At 54.8% G+C, this 21,508-nt stretch overlaps 1 protein-coding gene across 3 annotated transcripts in view; it reads right to left on the bottom strand.

Annotated features, from left to right (window-relative positions):
* Positions 1 to 482: 482 nt before the first annotated feature.
* Positions 483 to 21,508, bottom strand: part of FZR1 (fizzy and cell division cycle 20 related 1) — a 35,688-nt gene continuing 14,662 nt past the window's right edge. For 2 of the 3 annotated variants that reach the window (XM_016197822.2, XM_087816638.1), the window contains exons 2-14: positions 10,502 to 10,622; positions 9,315 to 9,440; positions 9,128 to 9,191; positions 8,917 to 9,044; positions 8,165 to 8,247; positions 7,568 to 7,751; positions 6,667 to 6,732; positions 5,764 to 5,866; positions 5,436 to 5,620; positions 5,014 to 5,247; positions 4,538 to 4,642; positions 3,853 to 3,954; positions 483 to 3,574 (exon numbers count right to left, since the gene is read on the bottom strand). In XM_016197822.2, coding sequence (XP_016053308.1) covers positions 3,533 to 3,574; positions 3,853 to 3,954; positions 4,538 to 4,642; positions 5,014 to 5,247; positions 5,436 to 5,620; positions 5,764 to 5,866; positions 6,667 to 6,732; positions 7,568 to 7,751; positions 8,165 to 8,247; positions 8,917 to 9,044; positions 9,128 to 9,191; positions 9,315 to 9,440; positions 10,502 to 10,570 — 1,491 coding nt within the window. In that variant the 5' untranslated portion in view covers positions 10,571 to 10,622 and the 3' untranslated portion in view covers positions 483 to 3,532. The remainder of the gene's footprint in view (positions 3,575 to 3,852; positions 3,955 to 4,537; positions 4,643 to 5,013; positions 5,248 to 5,435; positions 5,621 to 5,763; positions 5,867 to 6,666; positions 6,733 to 7,567; positions 7,752 to 8,164; positions 8,248 to 8,916; positions 9,045 to 9,127; positions 9,192 to 9,314; positions 9,441 to 10,501; positions 10,623 to 21,508) is intronic. The other variant, XM_087816639.1, reaches the window with a different exon arrangement.

The raw sequence follows: 21,508 nt of genomic DNA, 5'->3' as shown, positions 1-21,508 counted from the left end.
GCCATCCTCTGTGTCCTGGCAATGCTACTGGTGGCCTTGGTTCCCATCCAGGCCACTCCCTCCCACCCCAGCTAAAGGGCTGAAAGAAGGAAGTGGGGCCATACGTAGGTGGCTTGGGGCTCAGTGTTCTGCCCCCTGCCCCATATCTCTACATGGGGGTCTCTGACTCAAAGGGAGCTTCTGAAGCTTAGGCCAGGATGGCCAGTCCCCAATCCTTCCTTTCTCACCGAACCCCCATCTAGTCCTTCATGTTTCCAAAATACATCAGAGCAAAAACCTGCAAACGAATGTTCACAGCAGCATGACACACAACAACCAGGAAGTGGAAAAAACCTAAATGCCCACTGACTAAATAAAATGTCACCCATCCACTTTGCTGGAATATTACTCAGCCATGAAAAGGAGTCGAAGCACTGGCACTTGCTACAATGTGGGTGGACCTTAAAAACATGATGCTCAGTGAGAGAAGCCAGACACAAAAACACTGTGTGATTCCATTTATGTGAAATGTCCAGAACAGGTACATCCAGAGACAGAAAGTGGGCTCATGGTTGCCAGAGGCCGAAGGTGACTGCTAACGAAGATGTTTCCTTTTTGGGGTGACAAAATGTTCTGGAATTAGAGGTGCTGTTTGCACAAAATTGTGAATGCACCAAATGCCACTGAAATGTTCAATTTAAGAAGGTAAACAGTAAGTTATGCATATTTTACAATTAAAAAGTTAACAAAATGCAGAACCTACCCTCTTTTCACCATTTCCACTGGGTCCTGGCCAGTCATGTCATCACCAGCCTGGCAGAGCCTCCCCGGTGGCCTCTGTGCACCCATACACCAGTGGTCAGGTCTCCACATAGCAATCTTTTTCCTTTTCAACTCAGGACACGGGCTCCCACCTCCCTCAGGGTAGAGACCCAGGTCGTTCCCACAGCCCACCCACGAGGCCCGGGCCCCTCTCTTCCCTCACCTCCTCCCTTTCTCCCCTCACCTGCTCACTCTGCTCCAGCCACAAGGGCCTCCTCGCTGTTCCTCCAACACAGCAGGAACCTTCCTGCCCAGGACCTTTGCACAGGCTGGAAAGTCCTCTGCCCAGGTGTCTCCTGCTCTTCTTTGAGCCCTTGCTCAAACATCAGGTTTGTAACAGGCCCTGGATTCAAAACTGTCCTTTCCTAAAGCCTCCTACCTCTGTCACAACACACACTTTCCTCTCACATCCAACAGAAGCTTCATGAGGGCTGGTCTTGGGACTTGGTCTGCTTTGTTGTCACCTGAAGGGAACGGTCTGTGGTGCTCCACCAGTCATGGGCAGCTGCAAGGTCTGCTGGTCTCTGCCCTGAGCTGCACTGGCCTCTGCCTCACCCTTAACTCCCCTTTCCCCTTTATGAAAAAGCTACATTCAATAATCAAAGGATGCCTGACAGACCATGCCCCACCCCACCCCACCCTTCAACCTTGCCCAAGTGCGGATGCTGGGTGGGCAATGCCCCTGCTGCTGACTTCGGTCATGTCAGGTGGAGGTGGCAGCAGTGCCTACCCTGCCTGAGAGCTCCTGTGCAGTGTGCAGCCCCCCAACAGGCCCTCCTCATTGCATGTAGAGAACACCACCCAAGCGCTGTGGGCACCTCTTCCCAGCTAGGCTGCAAGGACTGGGGTCACCCTCACCCCCATTAGACCACAAAGTCAAGGACACTGGCATCCCTCAAAGACAGCTCACCCAGGGCAGTTTGCTCACCACCTGTTTGTGACATTCAGGCTGGTCTGGGGCCCTGGGTATGTGCAGATTGGAACTGTCAGCCACCCCCGCCAGGGACCAGCCAGCCAGCTCGCCCTAGTCGTGCATGAGCCCACATCTGGTTTAATGACGATATTATACTGTATTAGATGAGAACTAAGGCTCACTCTGCAGTCCACCAGACTCAGAGGCAGGGGAATACACATTTTGCAACCTCTCTGTTGTCTCAACTCCCAGGCACGGGTCCTACACACAGAGCCAGCTCCTGGGCTCTTTGGCAGCTGCACAGGGTGAGGGTGTGGTACGGAAGGACCATTTTCTTATTCAAAAAAAGACTCAAACAAAAACAAGATATCGACCAATCAAAATACATCTATGTACACTGTCCTTGCTCAAGGCTGCGGCACAGATGCTGGGATGGGGCAGGGGAGGCAGGGTCCTACCCTTCCCCAAGTCCAAGCAGGTTTAGCTGATCACCCCTCCTAAATGAAGGCTTTAAAAGCTAATCCCTGTCACCCCTAGGCATAGTGGGTGGGCCATGCCCCTCCCTGGCTAGCCTTAAACATTTCTGGGACTCATCGACAAACCACAAAGCAAACCCAAAGAAAAGTCACAAATACATATATACACATGCACACGCATGGCCAATTGCAGGGGGAACACTAAAGGAATGGGGCCTAGAAGCAGAGCCAGAGTGATCACCACCCTGCCCCAGGCCTGCTCTGCACAGTCCAGTTCCTGTCATTGTCCCCCATTCTGAGGGGTAGTGGGATGGGAAGCGCTACTCAGGCCCCTGGCCACACCTGGGTTCACCTCTCCCCCTCTAATTTCTCCAGGTCTGGAAGTGAGGTGGTGTCCAGATACAGCTTGGGTAGAGGACAGGATGGGGACAGGGTCAGGGGAAACCTGGAAAGCTTCTGGGGGACCAGTGGTTGCCCCCTCCCCTCGCTCTCCTCCCTGTCTAAACTGAGGTCATAGGCACAGTTGACAGGATACAATGGGATGGCCTGATGGGGAAGGAGCAGGGAAGGAGGGTTAGATACCACCCTTAGGTCACCTAGATCTGCTCACCCAGCAAGCCGTAGGAACCATAGTCCTGCTGGTGACAGAGCTCAGCTGTGTCCCTGTTAGTGACAAGGACAGTACAGGGTCAGGGCAAGCACATGACGACGAGTGGGCCGACTTCAGTTTTCCTCGAACAAGTCCATCTTGAGATGACCTCCTCTGGTGCACAGCCTGCCTGGGGCCTGGCCCCTAGCAAAGTCACTGGGATGGCTGCCAGCACAGGGACAGCAGAAGTGGCCGCAAAGAGACCTATCAGGAGTGTCCTGTGGATCCATGGGCTGACCTGAACCATCCTACTGCTGGGCCCTCCCCTGGCTGACCGGCTTGGCATCCAGCTGTTTGTCCTGTCGCAGGCCTGGGTGGTGGCCGTAGTGGTGAACCCATGCTTCCGGAAGAGCATGCAGCCCAACAAAGTGATGATGGACACAAAGGGAAGCAGGTGGGGGTCCAAGGAGGCGTCCATTCCCATCCAAGCGTAGACGGTCAGAGCTGGGGCTACAGGGCCACCCAGTGTGAAGGGAGCCAGAGCGCCTGGTACCTGCTGGTGCCCAACAACATCCCCACCCCAAACACCGCTGAAAGGGTTCGCAATCAGGCTTTAATGAGAATCTTCAGGGTCTCTCTGGGCCCGGTTCCCCGCCCACCCCGGCTGCTTCCTCTGGGGACATGTGCAGGGAGGGAGGGTCATGCACGTGATGACAGGTGGTGCTCCTCTGCCCTGATGGCTGGGCCCGTGGTTTACCGAATCCTGGTGAAGAGGTTGAGGACAGACACAGATTCCTGCAGGGTATACAGGAGAGAAAGCTGAGCCTGCAGCTGGAGGGGAACAGAGGCGTCAGGCAGGAGGAGGAGCATGAGTAGGCACCATTGTTCCCTGGTGCCCTGGCTGGGGGTGCAGAGTGATGCAGGAGCGGGGGTGGTGGTGGGGGGGGTGGTGCAGAGGGACTCGGGGAAGTTATAGTAGTTTGGTGAGCAGGGCTGCTCAGGTGGCAGTGGGGGACGGGCCCCAGGATAGCTGAGGGGATGTGCATGGGGGAACACCTGGCGCTGATACCGACCCACTTTACCTTTGTTGAACGGGTTTTGCTGAAGACATTCCAGAACCTCAGGGTTTCGTCTCCAGCACCAGTGACAATGGCCTCTCCATCAGGGGACATGGCCTGCAGCAGGAGAGATCCTCATTGTCCTTGTGCCTTGCAATTGGCCTCATGGATGGAGCCAATGATGGGGGGCAGGCGCAGGGGGGCCAGGCCCCCACCAAACCCAAAAACATAGGACACCCCAGCCCCTACCCAGGAGGGTAGGTCTATTCTGTGCACTTTGGCAAAGATACAACAGTTTAAGCACAGAACATTTCTTCTGGAAAGAGAAAAACACTTGAGAAAGGACTGTGTTTGGGGAGGGGCTCCTGTCCCCAGGCATATGCAAATATATCTGGTAAACTGTCCTCAGAGATTGTCTGAGTAGTTGGATGGGGGTTAGTTGTGCTTCTTTGTAAAGACAAACTCATGTGCGGAGATTCTCAGGAGGGCACAGCTGTCCTTCCTCACAAGGCTGGGGAGTTCAAGAAACTAGATCCAAAGTGATAACACAACCAACGTTTGAAAACAGAACACGGGAGCTGTCCTGGATGACCTCACCCTCCACCCCATAGACCCAAGATGGGGAGGCTGCCAGCTGGTTCTGCACCCTGCCTTCCCAGGGGCCCAGTGCTGGGTCTGGGACCTGCCAGTGCAGACTCACCAGGTACAGAACTCGGTAGGAGTGCCCAGTCAACTTGGCCACCTGGGTCAGGGATGGGTACTTCCAGACCAGGATCTGGTTTTGTGAGTAGCCATGCGTGCTAACCTGAGGGATAGAGAAGGCACTGTCAGAACCTGAGGCTCCTCTCCCACGATGCCAGGGCTCAGACGCAAGCCATCCACTCCCCCTGATGCACCCACTGCAGAGCAAGGATACCTGGATCCGCCCAGCCCCTTGCCCCCAAACTCTGGTTGATGACGAGGGTGACGGAGCTACACTGTACCCAGAGCTCAGCCAGCCTCTGCTGGTGGTCAGTAGGCATGGACGCCCAGATTAGGGGCAGGCACTTCTGGACTGACCTGGGTGGCAGGGGCCTGACTTCACCCCAAGACCCCAGGGAAGGGCTTGCTGGGGCCCAGAGCTCCTGCTTCTGCACCTTCTCGTGCACACCACAAGGGCCCTGCCATGACACTCACCAGCTCATTGGCGTGCTTGGACCAAGCCAGGTTGCACACCTGGGAGCCTGTGTCGATGCACTGCAGCGGCTGCCCTGTGAGTGTGTTCCAGAAGCGGATGCAGCGGTCGGCTGTGCCACCGCCGGATGCCAGCAGCCCATGCTGGTGTGGGGACCAGGCTATGGCCTTCACGGCCGCCAGGTGCTCTGTATACTGCTGCACAGGACTCAGGCTCGAGTGGTTCCAGACCAGCAGCTAGGGGGGCAGCAGCTGTGAGGCCCCCAGCTGCTGTGGCCCCCAGGGGGAGGATGAATGACTTCACTCCAACCTGTCATGGTCCTCCCTCAGGGCACACCCTTGTCACCCCTGCTCTATGGATGAGGGCTGGCCAGGTGGGTGGGATACTCTGAAGGCCAGGTCAGTGAGGGGCCAAGAGTGTCTACCTTGTTGTCGTTGCCTCCTGAGGCGAGAAGCTGGTGGTCGGTGGACCACTTGAGCCCGCACACCTCCTGTCGGTGGCCCTGCAGCCGCCGCTCTGACTGCAAGGGCGGGGTACGTATGTCCCTTTGCAGGATCATGCGATCCCGGCTCCCAGACGAGAGCTGGTCGGCATTCCAGGCCAGCGCCCCTGGAAGCCAGGCAGAAGGCAGGGTGAGGCCAAGGCCTAGCTTCTCAGAAACAGGGTGCACTGGAAATGATCACTTCCTCATGTCTAGAATCACTCCTACACACTGGAATCACACCCACCCATCAGGACCCTGGGCTCCTCACCAACACGTGCTGTGTGGCCTTCCAGCATGGAGAGCTTCTTTCCCGCAGCTGCATCCCAGATCTGCACAAAGCCTTTGTGCGTGCCGACAGCCACCAGGTTCCCCTAGGACAAGGACCCGGGCAAGAGCAGGCATCAGGCCCAGGTGTGGGGACCCAGCCTCTCTGGGTTCTCTCCTCCCTGCTCCTTGCTACAGGGCCTTGGGGCCATTTCTTTAAAATATATTTAATGTGTGTCCCTTCAGATCAAGGTGACACCTGCCATGACCTGGAACTTACTGGGGAGATGGTCATATAATGCTTGGGTTTGTCAAAATCCAGCCCCCACACACTTAAGACCCATGCATTTCAATGTGTGGACTTGCCTGTCTGAACCTGGGTTGCCCCCTGGCTGGGGAGCGGCTCTCTGGGGCCTGTGGTTAATCCTGTGTCTCTGTGGGGGAAGTCCTGCCAGCAACCATGTCACTGTAACACTCTCTACCAAGCTTGGAACAGGTGGGATGCAGACATCACCCTATGGCTTGAATAAGACCTCCAGGCTGGCCCTAACTGGTTTTGCTCAGTGGTTAGAGAGTCGGCTTGAGGACTGAAGTGTCCCAGATTTGATTCTGGCCAAGGGCATGTACCTCGGTTGCTGGCTCACCCTGGTTGGGGTGCATGCAAGGGGCAACCATGTTGATGTCTCTCTCTCACATCAGTGTTTCTTTCTCTTTTCTCTCTCTCCCTTCCACACTCTGAAAAGCAATGGAAAAAATATCCTCGGGTGCGGATTAAGTAAAAAGACCTCCAGGCTGGGTTCTGGCTACTCTGGGTCTTCCCAGCCCCCAAACATTGTGGAGGGCCCTTGCCAGCATGGCCCAATCAGAGTTCCCCTGCCCAGCCCAGGAATGAGCCCTGTATACTAACCCGCTCAGACCAGCCCACGGAGGTCACCGAGTCCCCTTCCACAGAGAGGTCACAGAGCCGGGTCACCTGGGGGAAGGAGGGAGCAGTCGGTGTGAGCTGATATGCTGCCCGCTGATCCTTCAAGGCCCCGACCGTCCATTTGTCCATTCATCCATCTGTTCATTCATTCATTCATTCATTCATTCATTCATTCATTCATTCAGTCACACCTCAGGCCTACGGGCACTGGTGTTAGAGCTGGCACCTGAGATAATGATGCTGGAGTGCCCAGGAGGCTGCAGGCTGCAAGGGGACACATGCCGGCACAGGAATGAGTGACTACAAAGTCTGGGGAGGGATGCTCAGGTGGTGAGGGCACCACATAGATGCATCACACACCTGGGGGTTCTTCCAACAGGTGGCAGCCCTCTCCAGCAGGGAACCCAGTTGCATTAATCTCTGAAAATGTCCCGTCCTGGTGGGCAGTGCCTGAGCCCACAGTGGGCCTAGCAGCACGTCATAGTGAGTGCTGAGGGTGGGGTGGGGTAGCCCAGCCCCCAGGTTCAGGCAGGCCCAAACACCCATCTCCCCTCCTCTGCAGACACGGGCAAAGGCCGAACTCAGGCAGGGAGCAGGGACTACCCGTCATCACAGGAGACAGCCTACAGCAGGAGGGGTATAGGGGCCTCCGCTCACACCTGCTGACTATTCCTGAGTTCCAGTCTGCACTTGGAGGGTGGGCCTCGGGGGTGAAAGAGTGGCCAGGTGCTGCCGTGGGCCCTGGAGCACCTAGCCACACTCATTCTTCACATGGGCTGGCTCAGCTCAGGTGCCGGAGGAAGCCAACCTGCACCCGAGGCACGCGCGCGCGTGCGCGCGCACACACACACACACACACACTTGCAGACACTGGGGCACCCACCTGGCTGGTGCAGGCACTCCACAGGTACACACAGGTGCCCAGCCCCACACTGAGCACATTGAGAGATGACCAGTCCACCAGGTTCAGGTAGAAGTCGTCCTGCAACTCGGGTGCGTCCAGAACCTTGAAGGGGATCTTAGAGATCTTGCGGGTAGGTTTCCGTGGTGACCGCAATAACTTCTGACTGTAGGGAGAGCCCGAGATGGTGATTTTCTGTCAATCAGTCACATGGTTATCATTACTCCTTGGCTAATGTTACTACTCCTGGTTCAAATTAGTTCTTAGTGTATCTCTTCCCTCTCATCTTGCCCCTCTGCCCATGTGATCCCAAAACCATGGGTGACCCCAAAACCATGGGTGAGCCCATGGGCACTTGCCCCTGGGTGTTTGGCCACCCCAAGCCTCGACAGCCATGCTGTCCCCTCTGCATGGCACCTCCTTGAGAGAGCCCTCCCTGACTCCCCCTACCCCAGAAAGGACACAAACCTTCAGGCTGACAGTGTGCCCCAGTGAGGGGTCCTAGGACTAACTGCTGCCCTCATGTACTGCCTGGTTGCCCACCCAGCCCTGTCCCCACCCTTGAAGACCCTGACTCACCTTTTGTTGCTGACTGGTGACAAGGAGTAGGGAGACACGTCATTGCCGTCATCAGGGCTTGAGCGCTTGGTACTGAGGGAATACTGGAAGGGGGTGGGCACACACCTACTGAGTGCACACTGTGGCTCCAGAGCTCAGAAACCTCAGACCCAAAGCTTAGGTGCCCTGAGCTCATGGCTGGGTGGGAGAGTAGGGGGGTGGTATTTGCCCTAACCAGGAGGACCTCTAACTGGGGATGTCTTGGGTTCCGGGGAACTCAAAGAAGCAAACCAGGACTCCTCTCAGCCATGACTGCCAGCATGCTCTTGTCCCCTTGCAGCCACCAGCCCCTCAGCCACCTTGAGGGACAGAAGCCATGCTCTTTTCCAACACTGCCAGGGGCCCCCATGACCTGGGATGGCTTGGACATGTTCTTTGGGGCAGCACTTCTGAAACCATTGCCCCTTCATCCTGCAACCCAGCACCTGCCCCAGGGTAACCTTTGTCTCAGCAGGTGCCCAGGAGGGCCACAGGGGAAGCCTTGGGGTTAAAGGGGCCTAGCCCTGCCTTCTCCCACCCTCTCTGGAGTTCAAGGCTCCAGCCGCGCTGGTGTGTGGAGGAGCCCAGGGAAGCTGAGGCTGGTGTCCTGAAGGAGCCTCCACACAGCACAGGAAGCCAGGGATAGGGGCTGAGCATGGGTCAGTCAGGGAGGACAGGGACCTCTATCCCCAGTGGGAAGCATTAGTCATTGTGGGCATGGGTGGCAGGCTCACCGTGAACAGGCCCTTCTTCTCAGGCGTGGAAGGCTGCAGCCTGCGGTCCTCCGTCTGCGGGTCCTGCACCTTCTCGATGCCGGCCCCTAGCAGTTCATTCTTCAGCAGGGCTGAGTAGGCCAGGCCATCTGCGGGCACCAAACACATTGAGAGGCTATGGTGGGATCAGGCGAGGGGGTGAAAAAGGGTGTCTGGGGCCCTGACTCCTGACCTTTGCCATTGTCCGAGGTGGCATCCTTGGCTTTCCGGTTCTGGCTGGGAGACTTCTCATTTTCCTGCAGGAGAGGAAGGGAGAGGAAGGGAGAGGAAAGTGGGGTGAGCTGGAATGGCCTGGCTCCACCCCAGGCTTTAGGGTCAGTGGTCCTTTTCCCCTGACCCTCCCTGTCCTCTGCCCTCACATTGATCCTGTGGAAATTGACACTCCAGTTGGCACCGGCTCTTGAGGGGATGAAGCGGTCCCCATGCTTGCTGGGGGAGGACACGGGGGAGTTGGTAGGAGTCAGGGTCCGCCGCATCTCTGAGACCTAAAAGGACGGCAGGGTGGGGTTGGGTGCCTTAGAACTCCAGCCTGACGCACCCTGCCTGCTGCACTTGGCCTCTGGCCACTGAACAAGGGGTTCAATCTTCAAACCCCAGGGGCATTGTTAAAACATCTGGGTAAATAACTCATATGCTGAACGCTGCTGGCAGCTTTGTGAGGAAGAAAGAGGCCAGGGAGCAACAGAGTCCGAGACATTAGCACACTTCGAGGTGGCTTTATTTCTAAGTAATCACAGGGAACAGGAAGTTGTAAGTTTATTCCCTGAGCACCAAGAACCTGTTGCCCCATCACCTCCACTTCCTGCACATGGGGATCTTCTCCCATAGAACAATAACCCAACAACCTGAACCAAAACTCGAAGGCAGATACATAGCTTCCAGCTAACCCTCTGACCTGACTCAATTATCAGGCGAATGTCCTTAATCTATAAGTAATCTGCTGTGGGTTGAACTGTGTCTCCCAAAAGCATATGTTGAAGTCCTAGGCTCTAAAATGAATGCTCAGTGTCCTTAAGAGTCAGAGACACTGACACAGAAATGGGGATGTGAAAATGAGGCATAGACTGAAGTGATGGGTCTAAAAGTCAAGGATTGCTGGCAAAACCAGAAGCTAGAAGACACAGGAAGGATCCTCCCCAGGCACCTTAGCCCTGTCATCCCTGCTCCATATACTCCTGGGTCCCAACACAGGTTGTGGGGCCAGGACTGAACCCCAGCTTCATGATACTGGGCTCTTCACTGCCCTGTTGGGAAAATGGAAAGGTGGCTCACATCCCCTTATCCCCAAGCCAGTCCTAACTAGGGCCTCAGGAGAAGAGCTGGTGCCCCCTGCAAACCAGGAGGCACAGGCCCTGAAAATAATAAGGGGCCACCAGCAGGAGGAGGGGAAATGCAATGAAGCTCTGGTGGCTTTTCACTTGCACAGCACCTCCCTCTGTTTGCTGAGGGCTGAAGCCCTGTGGCCAACCACACCCCCCAACCCCATCTCCCTACCATCTCCACTGGGCCAGGCCAGCACTGGCAGGGGTGACCACCGGGTACTCACACACGGCATCGTATTCTCGTTCTGGATGACAATCTGCCGCAGGAGGCGCCGCTCGTAGTCCTGGTCCATGGTGAGGCAGGGCAGGTATGGCTGCCAGCCAAGTCAGCCCGCCAAAGTTAGCCTGGAGGGGAAAGGGCAGGACAGCTCAGCACCAGTGGGCAGCAGCCCCCACCACCACCTAGTGACCACAGGGTGTTCCTCAGGAATGGCCGAGTTCCCCTATCATGTGGGGGGCCCTCCCTACCAGGAGACCAGAGCTCGGGCTTGGCCACACCCCAGAGGCCCTGGAAGGCAGAGGGAGATACAACCAGGACAAACAGGACTCCTCTCTACTTCCTCTGTCGGAACCTTCTGACAGGGCCCTTCACTTTTGTTCTGCTAGGGCAAGGCTGCCTCCATCCCTGCCCCCCAAGGGCTTGCCCCGGTTCCCTGACTCCTCCAACCCAGGGCCCCCATCTCATTGCCTTCCTACTTCAGACCCTCTGAGACCATTAGCCATCCAAGGGACCATGTCCCTGCTCTTTGGCCCCAAGAGGGAGGCATGAGGCTGGGCAAGGGCTGGGGTGGTACCAGCAAGGATTCCTCCTCAGCAGGGCAGCTTGTGTCCCCTGATGCACAAAACAGATGTGGGTCAATACACTCCACAGGCATCTGCCAGAGCTGACTGGGTACCAGGCCCTATGCAGGCACTTGGGCCCTAGGACAAGACCAGGGAGACCAGGTCGTGGCCCAGGGAAATCAGCCTCCAGCTTCCACCCAGCTCCCACTGAGCTCTACCCAACTGGAGAGGTCTCTCTGAGGAAGTGGAGTGAGAGATCACCAGCAAAAGGAGGACAACATTCTAGAGAGGGAAGAGCAGGGCTGTGTGTGTTCCAGGATGGGGCATAGATGAGTGGCAGCCTCAGAGAGAAGGACTGTTCTTTACAGTGGGGATGGGAAACCAGGGCCCAAGGAAAAACCAGACCCACAGCCACACCTCTAGCTGCTTTCAGAAGAAAATGTTTGCCAGTCCTGCCTCCTCTCAAGGCACTGCAGAACATGGAGGGTAAAGCAGGTTTCCAGGACAGAGCGTGGCACAGAAGAGGTCAGCAGACTGCAGCTTCTTGCTCTGGGCCAGCTCTGCACCCTAGAACCCCCTCCCAAGTTACTGTCTCACTACTCCTCTGTCTGGAGCCCAAAGGTCCACACTGTGAGATATTTAGGCAGGTCTGCCTAAGTTCTATTTTCACATTCCCAAATGATGTCTCTGATGACTTCTTGGGCCAATCACAGAGACCATGCATACTGTGTGGCTAAAGTACCAGCTCTAGCCTGCCAGGTCCTTGTCTCTCACCTCTCATTACTGGATACATGGGGCTGCCTTGATGTGGCCCAGTCCTGAAGCCAGACACTTGGTCAAAATGCAGAACACAGCCATTGGTCACCACAGTGTGTCCCTGCCACATCCCACGTTAGCGGGCTTACATGTTTTAACTCATGCTCCTCCGGCATGGCATCATGAACTGGGTGCCCACACCCTTGTGCAAATGAGGATGTGCAGACCAAGCAAGGTGCAGCAACACACCCAGTGTGTCCATGGCCCTCCCTCCACAGCCCAGGGCTCTTCTGAGCCTGTGCTAACCTGGAGCCCCAAGCCGGTGCTAGCTTGGAGTCCTGAGCCCCACTGTCTCCTACCTCAGCAGACAGCAGGCCTCTTGCTTTGATGAGAAAAGTGGGACTGCAGCACCTTAGTCCCCCCCCACCTTGGGTAAAGCTCTGGGAGCAGCCACCCCCTTCTTGGCTACATTCTTCCTGAAGGGGCTGATGATGGCTATCTCCCTCCTTCAGGCCTTCTTTATCTGTCTGGGGGCTGGGGCCACATCCTCAACCTCCTCCTCTTCCTGCCAGCCCAGCCCGGCCCTGCCTAGCTCATGGTCCACCCATTGGCTTGCCCCAGGATGTACCTGCCTCCTCCCTCCTCTTCCAGAATTCCCCCAAAGCCTAGGACTTGCCCAGCAACCCCCCCACCCCCAAGTGTGCCCTCACCACACCTGACCACTCCTGTGGCAGCACAGCCATACTTGGGACACAGAGATGCCTGTGTCTGTCTGAGAGTCTGTCCCAGGTAGAGACACCTGTTCAAAAGGATAGTTTCCCAAGGGCGGGCCCAAATCATCTCAGTTCTGCATGCAAACCAGAACTGAGCTCCAGGTCCACTTTGAGCAAGCATCCTGTGAATGGGGTTCACAGCGGGCCAGACACTAAACAGAGCAGCCATGGCTCCATTCTAGTAAGTTCCGACCATCACTGGGCACTTTCCCAGACATTGACCAGTTGTCTGTCCTCCCACTTCGCAGATAAAAAACCCCACAAGGCTCAGAGAGGCTGGCTAACTTCCCCCATTGGCCCTGCCTAGAGCTTCATTTACCACCCACCAGAGTGAGCCCTCCAGAGACAGGGTGGAGGCCATGCCTTGGTCCCTGTGCTCTGCAGCTGCCCCTCTCCAAGGCTTCCAAACCTGCTGCAAGCCACTCAGCCACTGTTGCTGAAAGTGAACTGTTCCAGACAAAGTCAGTAACTAGCTTTCCTCAGGCAAGGAGGCTCAGGGCCAGGGGGTCTGGGGGAATGAGAGGCCTCCCCAGGAAAAAACCCTAGGGGCCTCGTTGCGGGGACTGGTCACACTGTGGGTAACAGTCGTCTAAACCTCTTGGCCCAGATGAGCTCAATTCCCATGGAGATCACTTCCATTCACAGACCAATGGCACTACGCTGACGCCGGCAGGGCTGGTCTGTTTTAGGACAGCAGGCCCCAGACAATAGCTTAGACACACTCTGCACATCAGACTAAGCAGCCCTAGCCAGTTTGGCTAAGTGGTTAGAAAGTCTGCCTGAGGACTGCAGGGTCCCGGGCTGGGTTCTGGCCAAGGGCATGTACCTCAGTTATAGGCTCAATCCCCGGCGCCGGTTGGGGCGTGTGTAGGAGGCAGCCAATCCATGTGTCTCTCTCATATCAATGTTTCTCTCTCTCCCCCTTCCACTCTCTCTGAAAAGCAATGGGAAAAATATCCTCAGTGAGGATTTTAAAAAAAGAAAGAAATTAAGCAGAGCCCAAAATGCTGCAGTCATCTCAGAGACACAGAGTGGGAGACTGGTTTCCCAGGACTGGTTAAGAAGTTAAGTGCCATATAGCTAGCTGTGTGCTGAATCTGAGTCCAGAACAAATGTTGAGTGGCACGCCCTCCTGTCATCAGCGGATCAGCTGCCCCTGTCTATCCACTACATTCTGATGTTGCCGCTTACAGAAGCCCGTGTGGTGGGTGGCATCTCGCCATTTAGACGGCTGCTGAGGGCCAGAGAGGTTCTAGGCTGCCCACATGTGGGCATGTGGACATGTCACCTCGTGGCAAAAGGGACTTTGCAGATGAAATTAAGTCAAGGCCCCTGAGACAGAGAATGGTCCTGGAATCCCCGGAAGGCCCAGTGTCATCCCTATAACAGAGAGGCATCAGGGTCAGAGTGAATGATGGAAGAGGCTGCGCTGCTGGCTGTGAAGATGGAGGAAGGGGCCAAGAGCCCAGGATGCAGCGCCTCTAGAAGCTAGAAAAGGCCGGAAACTATTTTCCCCTGGAGCCTCTCGAAGGACCAGCCCTGCCCACATCTGAGTTTAGCCCCCTGCTGGAATTCGACCTTCAGATCTATGAGATAAATTTCTGTTGTTTTAAGCCACCAAATTTGCGGTGACTTGTTATAGCCGCTACAGGACGCACACTGGGGTAGGGCAGAGGAAGGCAGTGACCATGCTGTAGCCTTCTTTTATGGATCTTTCTGGGGGGTGGCTGCTGAGAGGGTACCTGAGATGCTTATGCTCAACATAGGCCTCTCTGTCCAGTCTTGTGGATAGTGAACAAACCCGTCTGTTTCATTTGTCTCTCCTTAACCCCCACTCCCTACCTCCCTGACTTACGAGATCCCTAAGTCTGTCAGAGAGGCAGTGGATCTTCATGCTGCCAACACATATATTTGCTGAGTACCTGCCCAGAGGCTTGGGATTAAGCAGGCAAAGATGCACATGGTCCCACACTCCTGAGCTTCTTTTGTATCAGGGGAAGCAGGCTAGAAACATGGAACTAGGTGAGGAACAATTTCCGGTGGTGGCACCTGCTGTCAGGCAGCACATTTAAAAAGTGGCTCCAGCCCAGCCGGTGTGGCTCAGCAGTTTAAGCATCAATCTATGGAGACTGTGGTTCGATTCCCGGTCAGGGCACTTGCCTGGGTTGCAGGCTCAAGCCCCAGTGGGGGGCATGCAGGAGGCAGCCAATTAATGACTCTCCCATCATTGATGTTTCTATCTCTGAAATCAATAAAGATATTTAAAAAAAAAAAAAAAAGTGGCTCCAACATCCAGCTGTCTAAGGGCAAGTTGGAGGGAGTGGTGGTAGAGGGACACTGATCCCAGCACCCAGCCTGGGATGGTCTCTCCAAGATGAGGCAAGCACAGAGGGACCCACGGGGTGCAGGCACGGTGAAGGGGCTCCAGAACTAACTCGTTCCAGGCTCTGACCTATAACATCCCTGATGGGGTGAACCTTCCTGCTGGCCAGTGCAGATGCCAATCTTGTTTCTAAATTGACCTTCTACCCTCGGGAGCACCCCACCCCCACACACCTCACCAGGTATTCTTGATGAGAAGGTGGAGACAGACAAAGGTAGAGATGGGCAAAGACTAAGATCTCAGGAGAGTGATACCTGGCAGGTCCAATCAGCCACAAATTCACACCTAAACTGCATGACCCTGGGAAACAAACACACAACCAGGCCTGCCCACCAGTCCAGAGACCCTGCTCCAGCCCGACCTTGGAACCAAGGCCCGGAGCTCAGCCAGTTTGTAGACTGGCTCATTCCAGAGAGCTGAAGACTACCTAAGTCCAAGGACTGGGACCTCCTCAGGGGACACCCGCACTTCAGCACCAGCCTGGAAACCCTCCCTTTCCACCTCCCCACCACCGCCCACCTCCTCTAAGATTGCTGCTTGCTACATTGCTGAAGAACAAAAGATTCTGAAGCTGTAAGAGAAAATTCTGGTCAATTCATTGCTGGAGAAATGAAAAGTGTCTGCAAGGCAAACAACCACAAACAATGTTTTAAAAAACGACAACTAAGGCCCTGGCAGGTGTGGCTCTGTGTGTTGGGTGTCATCCTGTGCATCCAAAGGTTGCTGGTTCTATTCCTGGTGAGGGCACCTGCCCAGGTTGCGGGCTTGATCCCCAGTACAGGGTGTGCAGGAGGCAGCTGATTAATGTTTCACTCTCATACTGACATTTTTCTCTCTCTCCCTCTCTATTACTCTCTCTAAAAATCAATTAATAAAAAAAGACAACTAAGAAAAATATCTACCACCCTGAAGATAGACCAAAGTGGCATAGGACATGAATAACTGTTCCTGGAAAAAGTACTCACCCTCACAGTCAGGGAAGGTAGTTTCCACTTCCCAGCCCTGAGTGATTCTGAGATTAGGTGACACGCCCTTGCCACGGAGGCATGGGGGTTGCTCCCCCGCACTGCTGACAGCAGCTGAAACTAGTACAACTTCTAAGGAAAGCAGTTTGGCAACTGCTTGCAAAATCTAAAAAAGTACATCCTTTTTGATGCAGTGCTTCTAAGAATTTACCCTTAGCAACTCTGGGCATGTGTGTGCAAAACCCTGTGTACATAGTTGTTCTGTGCAGACAGCTTATGAGAATAGACCATGAGAAATGACCTAGAGGGCTACCTTAAGGGCAGGGCTTCTTCTCCCACCAGGAGACACTGAAGTAAAAAGAGCAGATCTGAGGGTTTTGGGGTCCTGCTGCCTGTGAGAACAGCACTGTGTGAGTGAGCAATTTGTGGAAGGCTGGAGAACAAACTTCTGGCAGAGGTTGCTCTGGGGAGGGGAACTAGTGGACAGGGGTCAGGAGAGGGAGGAAGCCTTGCTTCCCCTGGCTCATAATTTAGTACTTCTTGAATTCTGTGTCATGGGAAAGTGTTAGCTATTCAAAGAAATAAACCAGCTGGGACTACATAAGCCCAGGATGAGACCAGAAGTCTCAGTGGCAGGGGCACAACTGGCTGTGCACCCGAACAACGTGCTGCCTTTGCTGTGTGAATGTTAGAGAAAGTAATGATTTCTCTGTTAATGAATAGTCACTTAGCATAATCTACAAGGTCTTGTGACTGGGGAAGGGGTGGGGGGTGAGGACAGAGCTGGTAGCAGTGCAAGAACTCTGGCCCTGGAGAGATACCTGCCCTGCTGCCCTGAAGGGTGCCACCTGCAGGCTGGTGTCCCTGGTCTGGTGAGGTGGCCAAAGCCCTGGTTGCCTGGCTTCCTACTACCACTGTCCCCTCTGCAGAGTACTGTCATTGGGGGTCTTGTTCACCCACCAAGCCAGCCCTAAAGAGGAGGAGGGCTTCCTCTTTCCCCTGGTCTCCCAGAATGAAAGACAGGAGGCCTGCATTCTGCCACTGCCTCAGACAAGTCTCAACCTGCCCCTCAGGAAAAGGGGCACAACCCCAGTCACCTGAAAGGGCAGCGATGAGGTTCCCCCATGGCTAGGGCTATATGGAAGGGACCACCTGGCAATCTGGGGGCTGCCCTTCAGTGCAATCTGCATATGTACCCTGGCCAGGCCAACTCAGGCAGCAATGAAGCAGGGAGCTTGCTTTCAACCTAGTGGCCCACTGTACCCTCCTGAGGGGGCTGTCCCTGCCATTCCTGGTTACCCCAGCCTCATCCGTCCTGTAAGATTCACATGATTCCCACTCACCAAATACTTAAGGATGAGAGGTTGCTCTAAGTATAAACCAGCAGTTCTCACTGGAGTGACTCTGCCCCCAGGGGACACTATGGTCTGATGACAGGGAGTGCTCCTGGCATTGAGTGGGTGGGGGCCAGGGATACCGCTCAACTCCCTAGAAGTGCCCAGGATGGCCCCAGAGAGAATGACACAGCCCCGGTGTCATAAGTGCCGAGATACCTAATCTAGGGCCAGGCCACAGAGTGCTACCTGCTGAGTAAGACAACAGAGCATGTGTGGGCTGACCCTGGAGCTGGCAGGGCCAAAGGAGCCTGCAGACAACCCTGTGCCAATACCTGCGAGTCCTTTTTTCAGCTGAAGCCAGCAGTGGCCTGGAGTCCCATGTGAAGAGCAAAAAGGTGGGTGAGCTTTAATCTTACCAAGTCACCCACTGGTCTCCCCCACCTCACAAATGAGAAAACAAGGTGGAAGGGCCTGTTTGGGGAAGAACAATGACACAGCATACAGTATGTCATGATCGTCTTCAAGGCTTCCTCAAGAGGGGCCATGGCCGTGGAGGGCAGTGCTCTAGGTACATGGGGCCTCCTGTCTGGCCTGGGTATGGCTCGGGCATACGTCCTATGAGTTCACAGTAGGCCCGAGGCCCCCAGGATCAGAACACTCTGCTTCCTGAAGCCAAGTTTCAAGGCCTTCAAGGTCTTGCTTATCTCGAAAAACTGGTGCCCACTGTTTTTATATTTTGTAAGGCTCTTTAAGGAACCAAAGGAAATGAGACATTCCCATGACACATCTGCCATGACTCAGAGCTTTTGTGGTCTGAATGTGCTACCTATGAAATGGGTTACACTACCGTCTCCCCCTCGGCACTGCTGACCCTGGAATCCAGTAATTCTCTGTGGGAGGCCATTCAGGGCACTACGGTGAGTTGAATAGCATCCCTGGCCCCACCCCTCAATGCCAGAAGCATCTGTGACAACCACAAATGCTACAGAAATCACCAGGGTCCACTGGGAGCAGAATCGTTCCAGGTGAGGGTGAGGTGACCGTCACTCTGGGGGGAAGTTGCACCAGCCAACAGTGAGTGCAGTCAGGTAGCACCTGCTACCCACGAGGGATATGGAGAAGGTAGGGGAAGAAAGCCCGCTAGCCAGAGCCTGTGAACACCTGCCTGGCCATGTCCTGTGCAGGCTCCTGGGTCACTGTTCCTGGTCCCGTGGGGAGACCATCAGAACACAAAGGACAATGACAGTGGCAAACACCACCTGCACCCCTCCATGAGCCAGCACAGCTCAAAGCATTTAACATGCTTTATTTAATTTTGTCCCCAAGGATGAGCCATCTCTCCATTTCACAAAATAAGGAATTCAGGGCACTGGCAGTTGGTGGGCGATGGAGCTGATATTGGAATTCCACCTGCTATGACCATTCAGGTCACAATGCTCCCACAGGTTAGGGTCCCCAGGCTCAGCATGGAGCGAACCAGTAGTCTAAAGCTCAAAGGACTGTCCTGAATGGCTCATTATACCATGTGTGAATCTCTACCAGGCACTTCCTGCAGGAATCATCCAATTAGAGGTCATGATGACAAATGACTGGGGGCTCCCCAGGAAGCATCATTTTAGGACACAGGGCCCTGAAACCTCTGGAGAAAAGTACACACAGGTGGAGGAACCGGGAGGCCAGGAGGTGGCTCTAGGCACCCCCAGACTACCTATGGGCCTTGAACCAGCCCTTCCCTCTTAGGAAAGGTGGGGAATCATGCCAGGGGCCCAGGGGCTGTCATCTTATTCCCAGCCATTCTCTAAGGGGTTGGTGGAGAGGTCCCATCTGAGAAAGACCCAATCAGATACAATGAGTTGTCTAATTTTCTGCTCATGTTGGATCTGGGAGGCTGGGAGAAGAGTCTCTGGCCTTGTTCTTTTGCCTTGGGTCAGGCAAGCCTGTGTCCAGCCTCCCTAGAGGCTCCCTCCCTTCTGCTACAACAAACCAAAATACTGTACAGCTGGTCAGCCGGTTATGCAGTGTGTAGTGGAGGAAGGGAGGCTTTGCAAAGGGACAGACCTGGCTTTGAGTACTGGATCTAAGCCTTATAGGCTGCATAGTTTTGGACAAGCAACTTTTCTCTGAACCTCTGTCTCTTCATCTAGAAAATGGGGATAAGCAGATAATGCTGCCTATGTTGCTGTGAAACTGGATACAACTTCTGTGAAGCAACTAGCAGAGTGCCTGACCCAAAGGAGATGCTAGGAAGTGGTGGCTATTCCCATGGGCCCAACGATAGGCACACTATAGGCCCCAGTCATGCCTGCTTCCTACTCCTCCACCACACAGCGTGCCTGGACTGTGTGGCATGGGAAGTACACTGGTGGCCACAGCTGCAGGCCAGGTGGCAAGGTGGTACCCCATCTCCTCCCACACTGTTACCAAAGGTGAAAAGGACAGCCGTTCCCAAGAGTCCGTCCTCAGTTAAGAACATGGGAGGAACAGGGCTGCTCGGCAGGAGGACTGGCTGTGGTCTTACAGATGTGGACTCCAGGCTGGAACTGAATGCCTGGCCTCAGAACAGATGAAGCACAACCTGGGATCTTTGAGGGGAGTGGTCCCACTCCACAGAGGGAACACAAGCTAGCGTCCCCTTACTGCTAACAAAAGCAAAAGCATGCAGTAAGGAGACAGCACACCTTTCATGGACAGCTGATGTGAATCATCACAAGGCAAGTTATTCTGGGGACCTGTGGTGAGGGCCCCTGAGGAGCATATTCCAGCATGCACACATTCATTCATTCATTTACTCATTGAGCTGATGGTTACTCCCACCTTCCATGTGCAGGTGGTCCTAGATGCTGAGCAAGGAGCTGGAAAGTAGAGGCCTGAAGTTGCTGTCCCCCAGGGCTCACAGACCAGAGACTGATAATTCCGTCAACACCTCCTCTCTGGACCCATGGTGACACTGCTGGAAGCAGGGGCTGTGCCCACCCCAGGTGATAACTGCCACTCTAAGCCCTGGAAATGATGCCCAAAGAGAGGTGAGTCCCTACCTCTTGCTCCGCAGAGGACCTGCTCCCCAGTCTAGCCTGGCGAAATGTTCAGATTGAAAGGCCATTTGGGTCTGCTGCAACTCAAAGGACGCAAACCCCATACAAAGGAAGAATATCAACTTGGGCACCACACCCAAATGATTTTTGATCATTTATGTGATCCTAACTGTGACTGATATCAGAGGGCCAACTCTCAAGACTGGATGGGGCCTTAGAGGGGATCAGATTAAGACCCATCAGGTTCCTGAAGCCCTCACAACTCTGCATCTGCTTGCACAACTGCAAGGAAAGGGAGCTCACCCTCTAACAAGCAGCCTGAACGTCAGGAAATGCTTCTTCAGTCTGTCTTACTGCTGTTCCCATCCATGGGTCCGAGGTGGAAGTGGCAGAAGGAAAAACCTATTATCTTTAGGGCAGGGTATCTCCTCTACTCCCCGCCCCCCAGCACTGCTGACATCAGGTATGGGTCATTCTCTGGGGAGCCATCCTGGGCACTGTGGCGAGTGGAGCAACATCCCTGGGCCCCATCCACTCAATGCCAGGAGCATACCATTGTGATAACCACAGAGGTCTCCAGACATCACTCCTGGTGGAGACCCTCTGGTTTAGAGGAATCCTTAGGGAAATGGTTGCTTCCATAGACCAGCAAGCTCCATAGACCAGCTCTAACCTCTCTCAGCGGCTCAGCCCTTCAGGAAGTGCAGAGAGACAAATACCCTTCATCCAGCTATCTACCCTTCCCCTTGTTGCCACCATCCTTCTACCCTCCACTCAGCTGGCCTCTCCTTATTATGGGAAACAGTGCAAATGTAGCCTAGTCCTTTCTGCAGCGGCTATCATGCCCCGTAGGAAAAGACCTCCCTGAGAGTTACAAAGCAGTGGTTCCCGAATCCAATCTGATCTGGGACAAGCACGTACAAAAAGGCATGGGGTCCAGAAAGAATGGCCTGTAGCTTTATAGAACCCTGCAGCAAGCAGTTTGGGGAGTCTGGGTGCATGGAGTACTCTGGGGCAGGAAGAGGGAAAGGTAGAAAGGCCAAAAGGGCAGTCTCCTGGGACTGTGTGGTGGCAGGGAGGTGGGAAAGGGACCAGAAGTTTAGAGTGACATGATCAGATATGGGTTTACTGGCTGGCAGTGGTGTAGTGTGGAGGCTAGGGAGAGTGGTGGCCAGCAAGGGAACCAGGGAGGTGCCTGCCTC

The sequence above is a fragment of the Miniopterus natalensis genome, chromosome 4 (genome assembly GCF_054644295.1).
Source record: "Miniopterus natalensis isolate mMinNat1 chromosome 4, mMinNat1.hap1, whole genome shotgun sequence".
Classification (NCBI taxonomy): Eukaryota; Metazoa; Chordata; class Mammalia; order Chiroptera; family Miniopteridae; genus Miniopterus; species Miniopterus natalensis.
Note: the sequence above shows the minus strand (reverse complement) of the source record. Positions and strands in the feature narration are given on the sequence as shown.